Source organism: Cylas formicarius, unplaced genomic scaffold (genome assembly GCF_029955315.1).
Source record: "Cylas formicarius isolate icCylForm1 unplaced genomic scaffold, icCylForm1.1 PGA_scaffold_7__23_contigs__length_41026272, whole genome shotgun sequence".
Lineage (NCBI taxonomy): Eukaryota > Metazoa > Arthropoda > Insecta > Coleoptera > Brentidae > Cylas > Cylas formicarius.
The window spans coordinates 33,106,800-33,125,385 of record NW_026844352.1 but is presented as its reverse complement, the minus strand read 5'-3'; the positions used below and the strand labels follow the sequence as shown (position 1 = coordinate 33,125,385).

Sequence of the window (18,586 nt, the reverse complement as noted above, 5' to 3'; positions counted from 1 at the left end):
AATATTTCGGTCCAATCAGATTTTTAGTAAGTTTAAATCTGTCTAACAAATAAAATTATGTAATCTATGGTTACGTTATTTAAAAATGTAAAATGTTTTTTTTTTGTTTTTAGTTAAAAACAAGTTAAAATTACTGTTAGGTATCGGTGAAGTACAGTTTCCTTTTATTATCTTTCGAAGCGATGCTTACCGCACCATCTGCATTCTAAATGATAAAAAATTAATCAGGAACCTTTTTTCGTGTTATCAGACAAAAAAATAAGATTGCTTTATCGTTATTTTTTTTCATATTTGGGGGTGAAGTAATGGCGGTGAAGTTTTGTTAACAATAATTGTCTTATCATTTTTACAGAAATCCTCTACAGTGTTAGTAAACAAAATAATAAGAAATTTTAGTCTTTTTTTTTCAGTTTTTCATATTTGGATATTTAAAGTAATCTTGCCGTAATCTTTAACCTGCATTACTATATCGCTTTGGATTTAAATCACCTGCTTCACAATATATATACATATATATATATATATATATATATATATATATATATATATAGAGAGAGAGAGAGAGAGAGAGAGAGAGAGAGGTAGAATAATAAATAATAAAATAATTGAAAATTATGTTTATCATTTATGTTTTATAATGCTTGATTTATATTGAAGCATACTTTTCGCATACTTGAATTCGACTGTCTTAATGTTACTTAAATGTTACCTGTTCCCTGATTATTGGATTTAATTTTTGAAAAAATGAATTAATGTAACATTACCTGTTTTCATGAACCAATCTGTATAGATATAGATGAACCATAAAAAAATAAATATTGAATTCCAAACGAGCACTTCAGGTAACGTAAATACAAAAATGTAGGCGAAATTATTAAATATGTCTTCATTTTTCAGTTTCTTTTACCCTTCCAATCTCCGTTTTATTTAAGGACATGTTTTATTTTTCTTGTATCTTTTTTAAATCGAAATTGCAACGCCAAAATCAGAACATCCGGCATCCAATTTTCGTTTTTCTCGCGCAGCCTCGCTGGCCGGATATAAAAATGTGTTTTATTCACTTCCCGTTTAGGAAATTAACCCGGTTTAACGTCAAACACACTTTGCGCCTGCCGACCACATACATTTTTTATTATTTTTTTATTTAGCCATCGTGTACGCTTTATAAATTCATAAGGACATGTGTGTTTTCTCTAGTTGAATATGTTTGTCATTTTAAGTTTTATTTTCGAAATTTCTTTTTTACCGTAGCAGCGCGCTGCTTGTATTAAATCCAATTTTAGTTTTTGCACGGACTCTATGTTACAATTTGTAACTAATCTTCTACGGGATAGAAAGTTTTTTCTAATAAAAAGGTTTTTAACATTACTTTGAAATCTTTAGAGATTAACTCGTCTTTATGTTATTTGGCAAGTTATTAAAAAGTAAGTTCCGTACATTTTGAGAAGAATGCGAAGCCAACAGATTTCATGCAGATAAAAAGACGGACAGTTAGAATATTATTGTTTTTTAAATAATCTATAATAATATATAACTAGTTTCCCGGCAAGAGGACATATATACTTTTTTGAGCAATAAAAACATCTGAAGCGTAAGTTGACCAAACCCCAGACACAGACACCATATTCGCAGCCTTGCGGCAATATTGGCAAAGTTAACCTGAATCAGCTGTTTTAATTGTCTGAAAGCATAACATTAGGAGTGTACTTTTCATATTTAAGTATTCACACTGTGTTTTTTAGTTAAGATTTTTATCAATATAGACGCCAAGAAATTTTATATTTTCGTTGCCCAATTCCATTTTTAATTTATTTACGCTCTTTTGTTTACGGTGACATTGCATGACGTCGTTTTAAATAGAGTTAGATATAGAGAGTGATCACGCAACCAACAATTAAGTTTTTTCATCAACTTGATGCAATCGCTTTCCAAAACTGTATCAGAGTATTAGGATGTATAGTGTACGAGTCTCACGCCATATTGTTTTCGTGGGTTTCAATTTTGATTTTAAAGAATTAGGTAAAGAGTGATTTTTTTTACATACATTTTGGCCCACCTTATTTTCTTCTTCGGTTAGCATCGAAGTGACGTTTTTTTTTTTCGACACAATTACACCGCATTACAACGACATATTTCCGTGGCAATTTTAGTTTATACAGTTGGCGATTTCCGCTGCCTTATTGCAGTTACAAAGCAGCTCCGGCACACCCTAACAGCCTAAATCTACCACAACCGATAAAACTGGCAGCCACTCCCACGTAAGCATCACGGAGAGTACAGCATGCCGAAAACCATAGCCGCGCATGTGTTGATAAATGAAGTTGCCCCAGTGTGCAAAAGTCCCCGGTTTTTTAGGTTCGGGGATATTCTTGAAATTGCCTCCCAACAACCAAATATTTCCGTATCATATATGTATATATATATATATATATATATATATATATATATATATATATATATATATATATATATATATATATATATATATATATATATATATATATATATATATATATACGCTGCACGAATCGCACGTCTTGTTTGTTGACTTCCTCGTTCTTCGTTCTTCTTCCTCTTCCTTCCTTCTCCTCCACCTCGTCTTGCTCTGATTTATTAAATTTGATATGATTGGCTTTCATTTGCTTGCTAATGCGCTATTTTAAGACGTTGGCAGACGTACGTCACTCGCAGTAAAAGTTTCGTTTTGCAGGGAGGAGCAAGAACCTTTGAAGCAGGAACTAGAGAAACCGGTCAGTTTGGAATTCGACGGTCGACACGTCTACTCGAAGACCGGCGAGATGATAGGCAAACATTCGGCGGTTTAGTATTCACACCGATTTATTAGAAGTGTAGAGTTATCGCCGATATTGAATCAAAACTCTTATTTATTTTGCTCATTTTATGTACTTAATTTTGAGGAAGTCAAAAAACAAAATATGCATTCCATATCGCGATAACGCTTGTGTGCCAAAACTGTTATATATTTCTGGGTGTGTTACGAAATCTGGTATACGCCTGCTGTATGACTAACCGTACTTAAAAATGTCTTCTATCGCCGCGATAGCTTCAGATATTATTGTCCGCGAGACGAGAGTATTTTTTCAAAAAAGAAAACTCTATATGTGGCTTATAAGTGTTGTTGCGGGAGCCCTTTTAGGCGGTTTTCCTGTCTGCCAAGGGGCTGATCGTTACTTTTAGTTAGTCACCCTGTTCTGAGGCTGACAGGGGTGTTCCAATGGACATTTAGCCACGGTAGGCGTCAGTAGCTGTTTACAGCAAGCAAACGAGGACTCGCCTTCTTGTAGGTTATAGGTTACTAATCAAACTAAACTATGGCTTTTTAAATTACGCTTTGGTTTCATCCTGAACTTGAAACCTGGCTGGGTGTTTAAAAGAAAAAATACGATGTAGATTAACACTTGAAAGAGAGTTCCATTTATTTTTACAAAAGACTTCTAAAAATGTGCACGGTCATTCAGGTATCTCTTTCTACCTCCTTAACTGTGCCTTCCTAGTTAAACCGATAATTCTCTTGAGCGGCGTTGCCAAAACATTTTATCGCGGTCATGCAGTTTTAACATATTTGAAGGGGAGTCAAGCTGCCATTTTCCGATTGTCGCGCTTGCTGTATTCATTGGGTCTTCCCCGTGGCTTCATGTCTTATGTGCCGTCTATATGTGCAAATCCTTTTTATAGTTTCTATTTCGCGTTTTTTTGTATATATTTTTATCCTTTAAGTGGTCTTAAAATACGCCAAAGTTTCACTTAGTTTCCGTTAGATGTTTAGTTATTTATTGTAATAGGACGTACAGAAAACGTAGCTTTTGATATTCTAGCTAAATAAACAGTATTTAATTTGAGGTATGATTTTTTTACAATGCATTTAAGTACTGACTTTAATGTAATTACATGACCCATTGAACTGGACAGACACCTATGGTTGAGCCACATGGCAATGATCCGTAACCAGACTCCATACTAAGCTTGCTAACTCCACGTCATGGCCTCGCCTGTCGGTAATAGCAAATAAAACGACCGCATTTTAGAAAATAGGATGTATAATATAAAATAAAATTGAAAGCGGCACAGATCATCGTTTCGTAACGTAAACCGAATCTCCAACTTTAAGATGCCCCGTGAGTATCACCTCACACCAAATTCCCATTTTAGGGTTGCCCTTCTCGGGACCGGCCAAACCCATTCGATACCTACGAATGTAAAAAAGCGCGTTTATAAGAAAATTAATAGCGTCTCACGTGTTAAGTGTTTTGATTGGTTCCCCGAGGACGTATTTTTTTTGCTGTCTGTGGATCGAGACCAGGTACTGCGCATCTGAGACAGTCTTTGACCTTCCTCAGCTTTACCGCCCGTCCTATGCTGATACAATCCCAGCGATCTTCGTCGAACGCTTTCAACCCTGGCCCGTCTATCAAAAGATTGTGCCTGAAATTAGCCGCGGTCACTTTGACCACGCCAGCAAGATTATCGTTGCAGTCGTCGATCGACATTTGGTTCGTAACGCTGACGCTGACTAATTTCGCATACAATCCCTGTGGAGAGAAAAATTTGACCTTGCATTCATCACTTTATTAGAGCAACAACTATTTTATAGCTCCTATAAAGATAACGGCAGTCTATTCGACGACAATCTGCGCATATGAGATATGATGTTATGAGATCATACGTTAAGGAAAAAGAATCTATTTTATCCTTGCATACGTGGCCAAGAAAAGTAGAGAGGAAGAAAATCGGGTATCATCAATTGCGCATTTCATACAAATTCTCAAAACGACCACATGAAACCCATCCTCATCCTCATCTACCTTACCTATGTAAATTGAAAAATTACAACTTTTACCGCGGCTTTGCTGCTTAACAACGTATCGTGCTGTATCAAATCCGACCAGTTGAGTTCCAAGTTCCTTGCCAAACTACCGTCGTTATATCCCAGACGCAATCCGCACTCTTCTTGGAGCAGAAACCGCGAAAGCCATCGAGCCACGTCGTCGCCGCAATCGGTAGTCTCCACACATTCACCAGCGAGCATCCTGAATGAAAAAAATGGAGAAAATCTCTCTCCACGACTTGTTAAATGTGGCTCACCTAACGGTAGCATTCGGGACTGAAGCGTTGGGTAACTCGAGGAGGAACCTCTTCGTGTCAGGTGCGTCGAGTGCAACTGTTCTTGGGCAGTACGGAGTGACTTTAATAAGAAGAGTTCTCGGCAACTGCCTTGCCGATCTGAATTCGTTGTTATGTTCGGCGTAAATAACGAAACACCTACGGAATTTCGGTTTAACGAAGAAACGAAGTACAAACGGGATGTCCATACCTGTCTCGGAGCAGTGGTGTGTCGGATTCGTCGCCGGTTTGAACAAGGCCCACGCTCGCACAAAACGCAGAGTCCACGGTCAACTTTGCACCCCCCTTTAGCGGGTAAAGATCGATCGATTTCAGATAGCCGATTTTTTCCCATTTTGATTGATTCCTGCGTTTAAGTGATGCGTAGCAGAGAAACGCGAACAGTGTGATTGCGAGGGCGTACTCCACGTACCACAGCATGCTTTGAAATAAAGGGAACGCTCGCTAAAATATTAGGGTTCTCACGTGCGATAACACGCGCTGTGTTTGCAGTCGATAACGATTAAAAGTGCCGCGAAGGCCCAATAACGACCGATAAATTTTCGAGATAATTGTTTTTATGTTTGGATGAACAAAGGATGATAAACGAGTGGCGAAACGAACCTACGACGTTACTGTAAATTCCTTGTCGTTCCCTACCGGGTCGTGGGGAGTTTCTTTCGTCTTCAAAAATCTATAAAACAAGGCAAACCACAAGTTCGATTTGAATAGATTTAAAAAAGGAGACGGTCAAATGCGTTTAACCGTTACGTACGCAAATACCACAGAATATAGTGCACTCTTTCGATTGAGCAATCATACAACGGCTAATTTACAAAAAAGCTGATTGGTTTTAGGAAGTCGTATATTTAACCCCTTAAATTAATAATATAATTAATTAAAATTAATACATTTATTGCTACATGAAAAAAAAAAACGTTAACATATTTATAAAATAACGGCATTTGTTCGTAACATTGCGTAATCACTACTGAATGCTAGTTCCATACGTCTATTGCTTTTCCGTTTCCGCTACGTACACCGGGTCGCCCAACTTGATAATCCCAGGTTTCCTAACCTCACAATTCACGCCCATAACCGGCAACTTATTTGGACCGTTGCTCATGCGAAATCTGCAAAAATTCCCACTGTAAATTTGACCTCGTTCCAGTTGGATCCTTACGTTTCCAAAGTTTTCAGAGGCTCCCTGTCCAAGCTCCTGGCTGCATTCTCAGGATTAATGGTAGTCATTACGCACCTGGTGCATTCTTTCACGTTCCTGAATACGACGTTGCCAACCTTGATCCACTCCCAATTGTCTTCCGCGTAAGGCTCAATATCAGGCCCGTCTACTACGACGTTTGGCCTGAAATTGTCAACTGTCACGCTAGAGTTGCCTATACGTTTATTTAGATCGCGAACTGATGACTGGTTGACGAAAAGCACACTCGCCAAATCGGAATATAAACCCTAAAACGAAACGACATTACATAATAACGGTGCATTAAGCGTTTTCACCTACGGTTGAAGAATTGGACAAATTCGTATAGTAATCCATTATTCGCTTGTGCGTCCTTGTTATATCGCGTCTAACGCTCGCGTCATGGTAACCCAGACGCAACCCGGACTCTTTTTCTAGGATATATCGGGATATCCAAGAGGCCGCTTCGTCACCGCAGTCGATCGTGTAAATCTCCTCGCCGTGGTGTAACCTGCGGCGAAACGTGTTTCGTGATAAAAAAACGGCATGAAAAAATGTCCTGACAAATATGCCCGAAGAAAGAAAAGGAAGAGGAAGTCGCCCTAACCTGACTATCGGATATTGGAGGGAACCATTGTAAGTGGCGGACGTTTGTTCCAGCCCGGTTCCAAAAAAGTTGACAAATTGTATTGTTTGACAAAAAGTTTGTTCAATACATCTTTTATTTGCATTGTTAGTGCCTATGGTTTTGTGAATATAGACCTTATGTAGTCGTGCCAATTAAAAGTAATTAACAAACAAACCTGACTATCGACTCCTTTTTATCAATTTTGTCGGGTATTTCGACATACAGAGTTCTCATTGTGGGGGCGTCGACCCCTAAATACCGATCGTCATGGACCGATACGTCGATCAGTACCATTTTCGGATAAGTTCGGGCAGTACGGAATTCGTTGTCTTTTTCCGCGTACACGACCAGGCATCTGAAATTAGAACTAAAGAGTGTTAACACCGACAATTGCGTAAAACTCTGATTTATTCATTTTTACCTGTCTCTAAGTTGGTGTAGTTTGCCATCTTCAGGGGTCTGACGTAGACCAAACTCTGTGCATTCCGCGTGGCTCAGCTCTATTCTGTGGCCGCTTTTTAATGGGTATAAGTTTAATTTCGTCAATTTTCCGACTTCGCGCCACCGCCAAGGGACTATTTCCTTCTTTTTGCTTCGGTATAGATATACCCCAAGCGCAGCAAAGATTGATGCCAGTCCCAGAAATACGATTTTTCCTTCGAAGGCCATGTTAGTATTGGCCTGCTTCTATTTCATACAAAATTATTAACTCCGGCAATAACGCGTTAAGCTCGGTAGACACCATGCAATTTCTCATTTATTTTAACATAAAAAATACAAGTAAAACTTTAACTGATATTTTTTCTGTGGTAGACAGGATGCGATTTTTTTCAGCAAAATAAGCTTGATTATTTTGGTGGAATTTTGTTTTTTTTTATTTTAATACACTAAATGATACTTTTTGGTTAGTTACTTACTTTATGCATAAATATTTTTACCACGTATATAATAACTAAAATAAAAATCCCAATACTAGAAAGAAAGGAAATGAGGATATTTCTTTGAAATGTTGAACGTTCCAATGTTATATATTGGAACGATAGTTTATATAAATTTATGTACTCTGAAACTAATTTCTGTGGAATTTCCTTACATTAAGGGCTAATTTAGGTAACATATTGAAATACAGTGTTTCAAATTGTTTATTGGTTTGTTTTATAAGGTTGGAATACACATTTTTTTAAACAAATTGTCCATTGGCTTTTTGAATAATCATATTTGGGAAGCGAAACTTTTACCTGCAAGTACTGGTGATGAAGAATGAGCCTCCAATCTATTGGAGGTTGTACAGTTGCTCCTTGAAAATTTTTTTCACTTATTTTTTACGTGTGTGATTTTTGTAACTCATATAGATTTATTTGCACTTCTAAGAGTCATCTTTCACGATTTCGACTTTATTTACATTTTTCATAAAAATTAAAAAGTGTACAAACGCACAAACTCCGGAGAAAAAGTCCGGTCATTTTATCTGCAAAATTTCTTACAATTTGGTAGATACGTTGCAAAGTTTATAAAAAAAAATACATCTAGAAATTGCACCGTATCTACCGGGCTACAAATTCATCAAGACAGATGCGCGGAATATACCGGGTTAGTAAAAAGTGCAGGAACGCTTAAAACCGCCAAAGCTGGAAGATAAAATTCAACACCTGGGGGTTTTTGAAAATGCAAACAACAGTGTTGCAAATTTAGGCGTTCCGATAGTTTTTACTGAAAAAACGGTGTTGTCGTAGCTCAGTAATTAATAGAACCAACATTAAATAGGACATTTCAATTAAAACAACAAAATTATGACGTGTGAAGTACAAGTGGTAAATTTGACAACATTGCTGTTGGAATTTTTGAATACTGCAAGTTCAAAAACTCTCAGGTATCGAATTTTATCGTTCCAGATTTGGCAGTTTTGGATATATTTAAGAAAAGTAACCGTACTTTTTACTAATGCGGTATGTATAGTGATTTGGTACCCTGGCCCGACTACTAACAACAAATCTAATCTGTGACAAGAACAATTTTATAGCATGCACAATTCTATCATCTATGGTAGGATAGACAATTTCTGGGAGGGTTGATTTTTTGCCACTCGTGAATGCGAAGCCATAAAGCCGAATAATTAACGTTATGAAACCAAGTACTGTAAAGTAGATTATTCTGTCACATGTTATCACATGCCGCGTTAACACGCGAGTGTATCAACGGTTTTGTTTATGCAAACATTACGCAAATAATGCTAATAAAAATTTATTTTAGTCAATATCGAAAAATATTTTAAATTTGCTTAAAAATATATTTAAAAAATCGATAGATTATCCACGTTTTCAAAATTGAACTAGGGGTGTTTGGTTTCACCTCAATTTAATAAACTTGTATTTCCGTTTGCCTATTTCAAAACTGCATTCGGGAATTTTGGGGTTTAATTTTATGGGATCAAATCGAACGGTTTTGTCTATAAGCTAACACGTACAAAAAGGTTTCCTACTTACCGTTGTTAATACGAAAACGTTTTATCCGATTTGAGAGATCCAAACTGCCCGACCTAACCACATGATTAATGGAAACACAAATCGCTTGTCAGAGAAACGGTAGAAAAATGAACTGGATATGCAACCTATCATACACGTACATCCCGGAAATCGTTGATCATCCAAGGAGAAAATGATATACTTTACGATTTTTTTTCGGTGACGGGGTGATCTACACTAATAAAATGATGTATATACATCTTTAAAACAAGGTTTTTATTTTTTTAAACATTGCGCAGCCTAAAACTAGGTTAATAGCCTTTTTGCTCCAAAAAATATTTAATGGCATTTACGAAATCGCCGTTCATTCGAATATATCCGCAGAATTCGTTAACTTGTAACCTAAGAGGCCTAGGTGATTGATCTTTCAAAAACTCCCTGAGTTCTTTTTCAAGTAACCAAATATCACCTTTTATTCTCCTTACAATGGTGTGTCGCCTAATACATTCACGCGTAACCTTTAAATAAACCGGGATCATATGGTTTTTTGTCCTCTCAACCATGTAAGGCCGGTCGTGGAGATTGTTATGGGGCGGCTTCCAGCCTGATGGATAAAAGTCTTTTTTTACAGGTTCCGGGACCACCGTCACTGGCAACACGTTCACCACGTACTGCCAATCGACCGGGTCGTTGGTTACCTCGTACTGCGTTTTAATTTCTCCGATATCTTCCAGAAAATGAGACGCTTTGTAACTAGATTCACGCAGCAGGTCCAGCTACAATATCAACTGTTTTTAGTAATGGTTCTTACAAAGTAATTAGTCTTACTCGGGCTACTTGGGGTACTAATTTGCGCAAATTCGATGTCAGTTTGAACAAGGATACCATTTCGGATTTATTTAGTGTATTTCTGTATTTACAGTAAAAAGTTATTCAGATTTTTCTGCGAGGGTTAGACATCAACTCTTCTTCTTTTTTGACCGCACAATGAATTACCAAATTATGTTCTACGTTTTCCCGCACTTGTTCTAGAAAACGAATACACAACCTAGAGCATAAACAAGTCGATACGACGGAATTTCCCGCATTAAAATGTCTTGTAACAGCGTGAAGGCGTTTTTCAAACAACAATACGGTTTCAGTAAGTAATAATTGACGCTCTCGTACTCGCAAAGTTAATACCCTCAATTCCAGCACCATGGAAAGAATCCGATACGCTTATGTATCGTTTACGATGCAAACCGCAGAATGCGTTCACTCAATTGCTCAGCACCGCCGACGACGAAGAATATTTCCGAGACACGCCTATCTTTGCTTGCAAAAGCGCAACGCAAGAAGGGTATGAGCATTTTGTGGCCCTGGCAAATGAGGATGGCAAACTAGCAGTACACGATTGCGAAACTAGAGCACGATATGGTACAACAGCCCACAATAACGCCATCTTCGATTTGTCTTGGATGTTTGATCAAATGAAGATTGTGACTGCATCAGGGGACCATACCTCGAGGCTCTATGATTTCGGTGAAGGCGAGATCCGACAAGAACGGATATTTTGCGGTCACTCGAGATCAGTGAAAACAGTTTCGTTTAGAAAAGACGATTCGAGTGTATTTGCCAGCGGCAGTCGGGATGGGAATATAATTTTGTGGGACACAAGGACTACCCAGAACAGTTTGATTGGCAAAGCTGATATTACCATAATAAATTCCCATTTGGGCAGTGCGACCCCAAGCAAATTGAAAAAGAAAAACGTTCCTACGAACTCGGGTATCAAGAGCGTCACTGGGTTAGTGTTTCAGGATCAAAATACTCTAATATCGTGCGGGGCAGGCGACGGTGTAATCAAAGTGTGGGACTTGCGGAAACATTATGTTTCCGCGAAAAGGGAATCGACACCGAAATTAGTTATTCCTTACGCGGGCAGCAGCGCCAAAAATGGGTTTAGTAATTTAGTGATTGATGCTACGGGGATGAAGCTCTACGCCAACTGTCTGGACAATAACATTTACTGTTATAACGTCGCCAATTGTAATTACGAGCTGATAATGAGGTATAGCGGGCATCAGAACAGCACATTTTACATAAAGTCGGCCCTGTGCAAACAGGGGAATTATTTAGTAAGCGGCAGTAGCGACGAAAGTGCTTACCTGTGGAACACAAAATACCCCACACCCGTCGTTAAGCTGTCCGGGCATTGTGCTGAGGTAAGTCGAGTTAGGGCTCGTTTTATTATGTTGGACTTTTATTCTTTTATATTTTACCCATATAGTTTTAAGTTAATATAGTGGCCCTACTACGGTAAAAATTGATGCGCCGCAGGTGGCTATGATTTTTTCGAGAAGGTATGGGGATCTTTTGCGGCACCCTAATTGACTGAGTTGCTTCATTGCTGTAATTTTTCTGGAAAATTCATTAACTAAGTCTGTGCCCTGTGTTTTTATTTTTGGTGTCAATATCTCCGTACTGCAAACCTATATAATTTGTGCTTTCAATACCTTGTTCTTTCACGAAATTATAACAAATGTGGCAAATATGAGGACCTAATAGGATCTTAGAGAAACAGTGACAGTTTTAGGTACGCTTAAGTAGCTACGAAGGAGATTTGGGTAATTTGTAGAACAAATATAAGAAATATCTCTTGTCAATTACCCTCTGTAGGAGGTGCTTCATGAACTTTTTTTTTTCATGTGCGATATCTAACACCTCAAGGTTATTTCAATGGAGGTTAAACCTATGGGTTTATAAAAACTGACCCTTTGCGGCGATTCGCAAAAAAAAATAACTTACATAAAAAATACATGTAGAAATTGCATGGTATCTACAGGCTTTGAAGAACAATTCTGCACTTCTTTTCCAGAACTTAATTTTTTTTTTACTACCGTAAAAATGCCGCATCCAGACATTGACGATCTTTCAGCGGCTATGTTGTTTGTTGAAAGCCGCATGGTCTTATAGATCCAACTTTAGAATTTGCATTTAAAGTTGCCATTGGTTAAAAACGAAATTTTAAATTTCGCGTATGCTTTGCGTTGAATGGACCTTCTTAAAAAAAATTACATAGTTGCTTCATGAGTTCCCGTACTGTCAGCATAGGGAGTGCCTCTATATGTCTAGTAGCTATATACTTTTATCTTTAAAATTTGGGTAAAACTAGCAACGCGAAATGATTGTTTTGTTTTTATTTTTATATTTATATTATGAGCGGAACATGACGTTCCCAAGCCCAATTTTCCTCCGTCTCCGTAAATCTATATGTACAGGTGACTTGCGTGGCGTGGTGCTGCGGCAAGCTGAACCCGTCCCTGATTACGTGCTCGGACGACATGACGCACAGGATATGGACGGTGGATCACGAGGAGAACTCGCACGAAGCAAATCGCGGCCGTGCCGAAATTTTGTCGGTCAAACTGGCCGTTTCTTCGCACCGCAAACGAGCGCTTCCGCCATATTGTCACGAAAACACTCCAAAAAAACTGATCTCGCAGTGTCGTAACTGCAAAACCGCCACATTCAAGGACGTCCTCTGCGAGAATTGTCTGTCGACGTCATCGTTGAAACGCAAGGCAAGCGATGACGTCGAGGACGAATCGGTCGGCCACAAATTCAAACGGTCTAACGTGGGCGCGTTATCCAAAAGGCTATTCGGCCATTCGATTTGCAATAATCGCGCGCTCGACGACGAAAGTATAAACTTGAAATCATTGGATACCGCTTTGGATTCGTTTGGCACCGCCCCATGTTCACCCACTCTGAACCTACCGAATTACGTGATAGATGGTGCTGCGCCCCACTTAAACTATTCGCCGGCAAAACAGAAGAGTCCTGACTGGTTAACGAAGATCAGGAAAGAGCGTCACCTGAGGCAAGAGATGTTGGATCGGACCGTCGGACCATCGTCGCCCAAGATACCCAGACTCGAAACATTCGCGAGAGGTAAGCGGTCGTCGACGACGCCCAAGAGCCCACTGTTAAGGTTTTTTAAGATGACTACAAGCACGGGCAGGTGCGACACCGCACTGAGATCACCCAAGACTCAGGATTTTGGGAGCTTGGCGTACAGATTGAGCCAGTGATAGGCTGTCAGGCCAGTCAAGATCTCGTTAATTAGGTTCCCATGTTGAACATTAATTTATTTTGGATGCTTAGTGTAAGGACTGAAATAAAAGTATTTTTTTATATAAATAACATATTGTTTTAGTAACGTACATTATAGTATATAATCCTCTTTGTATGTTAAAAAAATACATATCTATATGCTATGTTAGGTACATTATTTACCTGCATTTGATTATAAGTGAACTGCGATACAAAAAAAAAGTTGGACCCACTGAATTTTGAATGCGTATATTTTGGGTGGTCATTCGGAAATAGCGAAGAGTTCTGGCAAATTGCAGTGAACAACAAAAAAATTTCGATTAAGTTGCATTAAAGGCGTTCACCGCCTACTGTTAGTAAATTTACGTCAGTGAAGAAAGAAGCTTCATTTTAATTGGGTTTGTATCATCTGCCAATATAAAGCTACTTGGGGATGGATCTGAGCGGGATTTTCCTCACTAAATATAAACCTAAAATTAAGCTGAATAGAAATATTATATAAAATTTGAAAGTAAAACCCCCTACTGATAAACTTGTCTCTGACCCGGCACTTTCTTCAGTTTATTGTTTTTGTAGTAGTTCCTCAAGGACCTGGACATTTTGTCATAATTCATTTTAGGAATGTTTTTCTTTTGGCCCCACAGTCTTGCCAGGCCTTGCGGATCAACTATCTTAAATACGCCCGACAATTTGTCAAGCCACTGAATGTAGGCGATATACTTCTCCTCGGGGTCGTTAAGCAAGAACTGAAGATAGTTCCAGAGGTGGCTCTTCGTCGCTGAAACTATGAAAACCTTTGTAAGGGATATTAAAGTTAGCGCTTCGAAATTATTAGTCAAAGCCTAAATTCTAAAAAGGATACGAAAAATAAAAGGATACGCCTTTCGGAACATGCGCGTGGTCCGAAAAAAGTTGCATTCCACAAATTCAGGCCGTAATGTTTTATTTCCGGTAGTTAAAATATGAAAAATAGGTTAGGTTCATTCATAGATATATAGAAGAGCTTTGTTTTTGTTGTTGTTGCGGGCATGGTATAACATAGAAAATCGGAAAACACCGTTTAAATCTAACGCATTCCGTAGTGTAAGCAGCGTCTGCCCGTGATTTGGCTCCCGGATTTTTAGGAACTGTGTCATAATGGACATGTTAATTCAAAATCTACATTCTTAACTTTTTTTGGTTAGTGTTGGTTTTGACACTTGCTTGCTTGCTACAGAGATGTCCGCTAGGTATTAGTGGTACAGTGAGCTAAATTATAACATCGAATTAAAATCCAAAATATTTATCTATATTGTAAATGTAAAATCATCACATTATTTATTTAATATTATACAAGAATAGAACGATTAATTATCTCTCGTAATACGGTAACGATCGTATTCGCCCCGATGATGCGGACGGATGTAATCCTTTAAGGTATCCAACAAATCTTTACTTGTATGGTGAACGATTTTGTCAATAACGCTCAAAAGTTCAGGAAAATTGTCGTTTTCTTTGTAGGACTTTATCGCATTGACAAACTCCATGAACTTGATGCCCAAATTTTCTTTCGCCTAAAAGAACCACTAACAAAAGAAACACCAATAAATAACGATCAAGGCCAGTACCAATGAGATCAGTTCGACGCTCTTTGCGCTAATCTCTTCCGTTCGGTCAAACGGTTTTTTTTGCGTGACGTAAATCTTCTTCTTTTTTATCGGGTTGGACAACGTCTCTTGTCTAACCCGTTTGTGTATTGTCACCAAATCTCCGAGTTCCGAATCCAAACTAGACGATGACGAAACGGATTCAGAACTGGCAAAAGAGGAGATTCGAGCACCGGACGTGCTCGGCTGGTCGACCAAAGTCGGCGCAGGTGCCTAAAAATCTTTTTTATCCACGACGTTTTGGAAAATCTTTAAAATTTTCACGACCGAATCGCCATTTTGCTTACCCTAAGGTTGGCAGCCCTAAAAAACACGGACAAGTCTTTGATGATTTCGCCGAAACGATTTACGATTTGAACGTGATTTCTGAGCCATTTCGAAAGTTCGTTTTTAACTCTGGCATTGTTAAACCTCTGGTCGAGCAACAGTATGGCTCCGTAATCGTCTTTGTGACGGATCACGCGTCCGATCGCTTGATTAACCGCTCGGGTCGCTTCTAAACAGTACCAATCTTGTCCCGTCAAATACTGTAAAAAATAAAATTTTGACGCGATGTCGAGTTCAGTCTGTCGCACCCCGATTCCGACTAACCTCTTTGTTTTCGCCATGGCAGACGTCCAAATAGCGTCGTTTCAATATAACCCTCGGTTCTTTAAGTGGCGGGTAAGGCAAACCGACTATTATCACGGCGCGGCCATTCGAGTCAGCGAAATCCACTCCCTCCGACACCTTACCTCTACACACACCCATAAAAATTGCGCCTTTCAGATTAGGGTCGCGGATTTTTTGGTAGTAAGAGGCCATCGCGACCGCGAACGCCTCTTTTTGTTTTGGCTCGACAAAAATGGCCTGAAAGACAATTTGGCTAATAAACGTACCCAATAAGAAGAAGAAACCACTTTCACCAATTGTGACCTCAGTAAAAGGAGGAAGAGAGGATACGGGCAAGGTTAGGTTCAGAACCCAAAGAGCGAATAATTTAGTTGACTTCCTAATTTTTACCTTCTGGGCGGCTATATTAGACCACATGCCATTTCCCTGCCAAAAATCAAGGCACGACTGCATAATCGGGTATGACGGGAAAAATATCAAGAGGCCGCCGGGAATTACTCGAGTCAAGTTCAATATCGACCTGCCGAGCGATGTTTTATAATTAGGATTGTTCCGGTTCTGGTAATTGCTGTTTAATGTCTCGCCGTCCGGTCCCACCGACAAAACTTTGACGCATATCTGGGTGTGGTCGACGATATGCGGATTTTCTAACCTCACTTTTACGTTGAGCTCCAATTCGGATATGAGAGGGTTCAGCGGAGCAAGGGTGCCGCTCGTTAGGATCAAAGAACGGACGTTTTGATCCATTATAACATTCATTCTATAAACATGGTGAAATTTGAATGGCATAGGGTTGTTGATCAGAGACGGACTTACCCAAAACCTGGACTAAAACACCAGTAGCTGAGAACTCTGCCAGCTGGTTTGGATGCCTTGGACAACCAGTTGGAGCCCTTGGACTTGGAACCTTCCTCTTCGGCTATGTGTATTTTATAACATTTTCTGACTTTTTTTACAAAATCCTCTGTGTTTTTTACAAAAACTACAGTCAAGAAATCGCCAAACTTCCTAAGCCCTTTACCCTTCCTTTGGCCCTCATTCACCGTGGCCAAGTATTGTGTTATTTTGTCAATTGTCATAGTAACTCCGTAACAATTCTCTCTGGTTATCTACAACACAGTGCAAAGGCATAAGCTCCTCAAGGCTCTAGTTGTCTACCTGCGCTTTTTCCAACAACTGAAACACATAATCACCAGGGAAATTGGTCCCTTCGTCCAGTTGTTTATTTAGTGGAACTTCGTCAATGGCCTTTTCAAAATTCAACAGCATCTCTTTCAATAGACATACTTCTTCGGGAGTGAAGTCTTTAGGTGAATCGTCGAAGCTAATCGGCTGCTCAGACATAACCTTCATCAAAGCCGTGAGCTCATCAGTGGCCAAAGCTATGTCGGTACTCCTGATGGACACTGAAGTGGTCTCCTCACAAGTCTTCTCAACATTGTGAGCTTCATCTAGTATTACCACATTGTTTTGCAAGTTTAGACCTGCAAAATCAACCAGAGAATTGGTTAAAACATCCCCGGTAAGTTTTACCTAAGGCTTTCCTAGCTAAGGGATCAAATAGGTAGTTATATGGGGTGAAAATAATATCTGCACGCTTCTGTAACTCTTTGGTCATGTAATAGGGACAAAAGCTGTGTTTTCTGCCCACTTTAACAATGTCTTCTATGTCTATAACACTTAATTCAGTTAAAATGGGATCTTCTTTCTTCTGGTCGACTCTATTATAAAAATGGCAGGTACCGGAAGCCAACTTCAGTTGACACATTGTGATCTAAAAAAAGAAATTCATTCTAAGGATCTAAAAAAAACACAAAAATATTTTTATATTACTCTCGTATTCATGTCATTTTCAGCCAAAACATCGGGATGAATGCAAAGCTGGTCTCTTGACGCTAATACTGAGGCTCTCATGTACTTGTAAGATGTCCTTTTCAGCTCCTGCATCGCCTGCTGCAGCTGCGTATGCGTACGAGAGGAGTAAATAACTGTAGGCAAACCAAGGAAAGATCTACCGCTCGCCAGCTTGCCCCCTTTCGCCCCCAACTCATTATTCAGTTCCACTAAGAACTCGTTTTCTGTGCCATTAAATAGCGGCATTTTATGTTGTGCCTGAATTTGAGCTTTTTTCGTTTCGAGCCAGGCTAACGAGGAACACAATAGGGACAAAGTTTTACCGGTACCAGTTGGTGATTCCAATACTCCCACACATTCATCTTGTAGACATTCAATTACTTTTTCCATGTAATCTTTTTGAATTTCGTATGGCTCGAACGGAAAGTTCACGGATATGCCCTTTATGTTTACGACTACCATATTCCTTCGTTTATTAGAAATAGTAACAACACACACCCGAATTCAAAAATGTTACTGCAGTTGGAGGGAAATAACTGAACATGTAGTGGTGGTTAGGTTTTACAGAACAAATTCAAGTTTGCCAATTGATGGTTTATGCAGAGAAAAACGTGCCAATATTCGCTTTTCTCTGGTTGTTGGTAGAGACTATTTGGGCTATAGCACCACCTGCAATGGACAGACAGTATATTGCTTCATTGTCAGATCAAACTTTCACCTTCCAAATATGATTATAAAAAATGCCAAAGGACAATTTGTTTAAAAAACTAAAAAAAATATTTAGGAAAATTAAGGACTGTTGCACAAACAAGCCAATAAACAATTTGTTTAAAAAAACTGCATTTCAATATGTAAACTAAATTAGTCCTAAACAAAGAGTATAAGATAGAGGGGAAGGCTCCCATTAGTGGCAATGTTAAAAAGCGGACACGAGTTTCAACGCCCCTCGTGATTTTGTCCAGTCATG

The 18,586-nt window shown here is 38.9% G+C and overlaps 7 protein-coding genes across 14 annotated transcripts in view; 2 read left to right on the top strand and 5 right to left on the bottom strand.

Annotated features, from left to right (window-relative positions):
- Positions 1-3,872, top strand: part of LOC132704288 (fasciclin-2-like) — a 143,456-nt gene extending 139,584 nt beyond the window's left edge. The window contains exons 9-10 of one of the 4 annotated variants that reach the window (XM_060674177.1): positions 2,187-2,258; positions 2,711-3,872. In XM_060674177.1, the coding sequence (XP_060530160.1) occupies positions 2,187-2,258; positions 2,711-2,825 (187 nt within the window). In that variant the 3' untranslated portion in view covers positions 2,826-3,872. Of the gene's footprint in view, positions 1-2,150; positions 2,259-2,697 lie in introns of all 4 variants that reach the window. The other 3 variants (XM_060674176.1, XM_060674178.1, XM_060674180.1) reach the window with 3 other exon arrangements.
- A 196-nt stretch (positions 3,873-4,068) lies between these two features.
- On the bottom strand, positions 4,069-5,943 carry LOC132704698 (mitochondrial amidoxime-reducing component 1-like). Its single transcript, XM_060674877.1, has 6 exons — positions 5,746-5,943; positions 5,333-5,563; positions 5,104-5,280; positions 4,859-5,048; positions 4,257-4,550; positions 4,069-4,208 (listed from the first exon to the last, which is right to left on the bottom strand). Exons 2-5 carry the CDS (start codon positions 5,560-5,562, stop codon positions 4,260-4,262), a joined length of 888 nt encoding a protein of 295 aa, XP_060530860.1. The 5' UTR covers position 5,563; positions 5,746-5,943; the 3' UTR covers positions 4,069-4,208; positions 4,257-4,259.
- Positions 5,944-5,981: 38 nt separating this feature from the next.
- LOC132704697 (mitochondrial amidoxime-reducing component 1-like) lies at positions 5,982-9,545 on the bottom strand. Of its 2 annotated transcripts, none has more exons than XM_060674876.1 (6): positions 9,434-9,545; positions 7,372-7,634; positions 7,126-7,305; positions 6,644-6,833; positions 6,305-6,591; positions 5,982-6,254 (listed from the first exon to the last, which is right to left on the bottom strand). In XM_060674876.1, the coding sequence occupies exons 2-6, from the start codon at positions 7,617-7,619 to the stop codon at positions 6,134-6,136; spliced, it is 1,026 nt and encodes a 341-aa protein (XP_060530859.1). In that variant the 5' UTR covers positions 7,620-7,634; positions 9,434-9,545; the 3' UTR covers positions 5,982-6,133. The 2 variants fall into 2 exon arrangements, with proteins under 2 accessions (XP_060530859.1, XP_060530858.1); XM_060674875.1 differs by having other exon boundaries at positions 7,372-7,637; positions 9,434-9,543.
- Positions 9,546-9,642: 97 nt separating this feature from the next.
- LOC132704699 (large ribosomal subunit protein mL49) lies at positions 9,643-13,293 on the bottom strand. Its single transcript, XM_060674878.1, has 3 exons — positions 13,172-13,293; positions 10,241-10,440; positions 9,643-10,188 (listed from the first exon to the last, which is right to left on the bottom strand). The coding sequence occupies exons 2-3, from the start codon at positions 10,298-10,300 to the stop codon at positions 9,724-9,726; spliced, it is 525 nt and encodes a 174-aa protein (XP_060530861.1). The 5' UTR covers positions 10,301-10,440; positions 13,172-13,293; the 3' UTR covers positions 9,643-9,723.
- On the top strand, positions 10,430-13,485 carry LOC132704696 (protein lethal(2)denticleless). The gene is made up of 3 exons (XM_060674873.1): positions 10,430-10,553; positions 10,607-11,616; positions 12,673-13,485. The coding sequence occupies exons 1-3, from the start codon at positions 10,505-10,507 to the stop codon at positions 13,483-13,485; spliced, it is 1,872 nt and encodes a 623-aa protein (XP_060530856.1). The 5' UTR covers positions 10,430-10,504.
- LOC132704700 (transcription factor ETV7-like) lies at positions 13,439-14,681 on the bottom strand. Of its 4 annotated transcripts, none has more exons than XR_009619303.1 (3): positions 14,033-14,672; positions 13,691-13,977; positions 13,439-13,566 (listed from the first exon to the last, which is right to left on the bottom strand). XR_009619303.1 is itself a non-coding variant. In XM_060674879.1 (3 exons), the coding sequence occupies exons 1-3, from the start codon at positions 14,398-14,400 to the stop codon at positions 13,893-13,895; spliced, it is 375 nt and encodes a 124-aa protein (XP_060530862.1). In that variant the 5' UTR covers positions 14,401-14,676; the 3' UTR covers positions 13,611-13,892. The 4 variants fall into 4 exon arrangements, 1 of the variants encoding a protein (XP_060530862.1); XR_009619305.1 differs by lacking the exon at positions 13,439-13,566 and having other exon boundaries at positions 13,611-13,977; positions 14,033-14,291; positions 14,387-14,677; XM_060674879.1 differs by lacking the exon at positions 13,439-13,566 and having other exon boundaries at positions 13,611-13,977; positions 14,033-14,291; positions 14,370-14,676.
- A 137-nt stretch (positions 14,682-14,818) lies between these two features.
- On the bottom strand, positions 14,819-18,171 carry LOC132704628 (regulator of telomere elongation helicase 1 homolog). The gene is made up of 9 exons (XM_060674750.1): positions 17,599-18,171; positions 17,299-17,539; positions 16,924-17,249; positions 16,582-16,874; positions 16,156-16,525; positions 15,745-16,002; positions 15,441-15,680; positions 15,115-15,366; positions 14,819-15,060 (listed from the first exon to the last, which is right to left on the bottom strand). Exons 1-9 carry the CDS (start codon positions 18,079-18,081, stop codon positions 14,854-14,856), a joined length of 2,670 nt encoding a protein of 889 aa, XP_060530733.1. The 5' UTR covers positions 18,082-18,171; the 3' UTR covers positions 14,819-14,853.
- Positions 18,172-18,586: the final 415 nt, after the last annotated feature.

Coding starts and splice junctions, on each gene's coding strand:
- LOC132704699 (XM_060674878.1), bottom strand. CDS start 10,300: ATGGTATCCTTGTTCAAACTGACATCGAATTTGCGCAAATTAGTACCC. Junction 10,189..10,240: donor TAGTACCCCAAGTAGCCCGA/GTAAGACTAATT, acceptor TTGATATTGTAG/CTGGACCTGCTGCGTGAATC.
- LOC132704628 (XM_060674750.1), bottom strand. CDS start 18,081: ATGGTAGTCGTAAACATAAAGGGCATATCCGTGAACTTTCCGTTCGAG. Junction 16,875..16,923: donor AGTTGTTGGAAAAAGCGCAG/GTAGACAACTAG, acceptor ACTGTGTTGTAG/ATAACCAGAGAGAATTGTTA. Junction 16,003..16,155: donor CTAATATAGCCGCCCAGAAG/GTAAAAATTAGG, acceptor ATTGTCTTTCAG/GCCATTTTTGTCGAGCCAAA.
- LOC132704697 (XM_060674876.1), bottom strand. CDS start 7,619: ATGGCCTTCGAAGGAAAAATCGTATTTCTGGGACTGGCATCAATCTTT. Junction 7,306..7,371: donor CTACACCAACTTAGAGACAG/GTAAAAATGAAT, acceptor TTCTAATTTCAG/ATGCCTGGTCGTGTACGCGG. Junction 6,834..7,125: donor AAAAAGGAGTCGATAGTCAG/GTTTGTTTGTTA, acceptor GTTTCGCCGCAG/GTTACACCACGGCGAGGAGA.
- LOC132704700 (XM_060674879.1), bottom strand. CDS start 14,400: ATGTTCCGAAAGGCGTATCCTTTTATTTTTC. Junction 14,292..14,369: donor GGCGTATCCTTTTATTTTTC/GTATCCTTTTTA, acceptor AGGTTTTCATAG/TTTCAGCGACGAAGAGCCAC. Junction 13,978..14,032: donor GGTCAGAGACAAGTTTATCA/GTAGGGGGTTTT, acceptor GCTTAATTTTAG/GTTTATATTTAGTGAGGAAA.
- LOC132704698 (XM_060674877.1), bottom strand. CDS start 5,562: ATGCTGTGGTACGTGGAGTACGCCCTCGCAATCACACTGTTCGCGTTT. Junction 5,281..5,332: donor ACACCACTGCTCCGAGACAG/GTATGGACATCC, acceptor GAAATTCCGTAG/GTGTTTCGTTATTTACGCCG. Junction 4,551..4,858: donor TGTTAAGCAGCAAAGCCGCG/GTAAAAGTTGTA, acceptor TTCTCTCCACAG/GGATTGTATGCGAAATTAGT.
- LOC132704696 (XM_060674873.1), top strand. CDS start 10,505: ATGTCTTGTAACAGCGTGAAGGCGTTTTTCAAACAACAATACGGTTTC. Junction 10,554..10,606: donor CAAACAACAATACGGTTTCA/GTAAGTAATAAT, acceptor CCTCAATTCCAG/CACCATGGAAAGAATCCGAT. Junction 11,617..12,672: donor TGTCCGGGCATTGTGCTGAG/GTAAGTCGAGTT, acceptor CTATATGTACAG/GTGACTTGCGTGGCGTGGTG.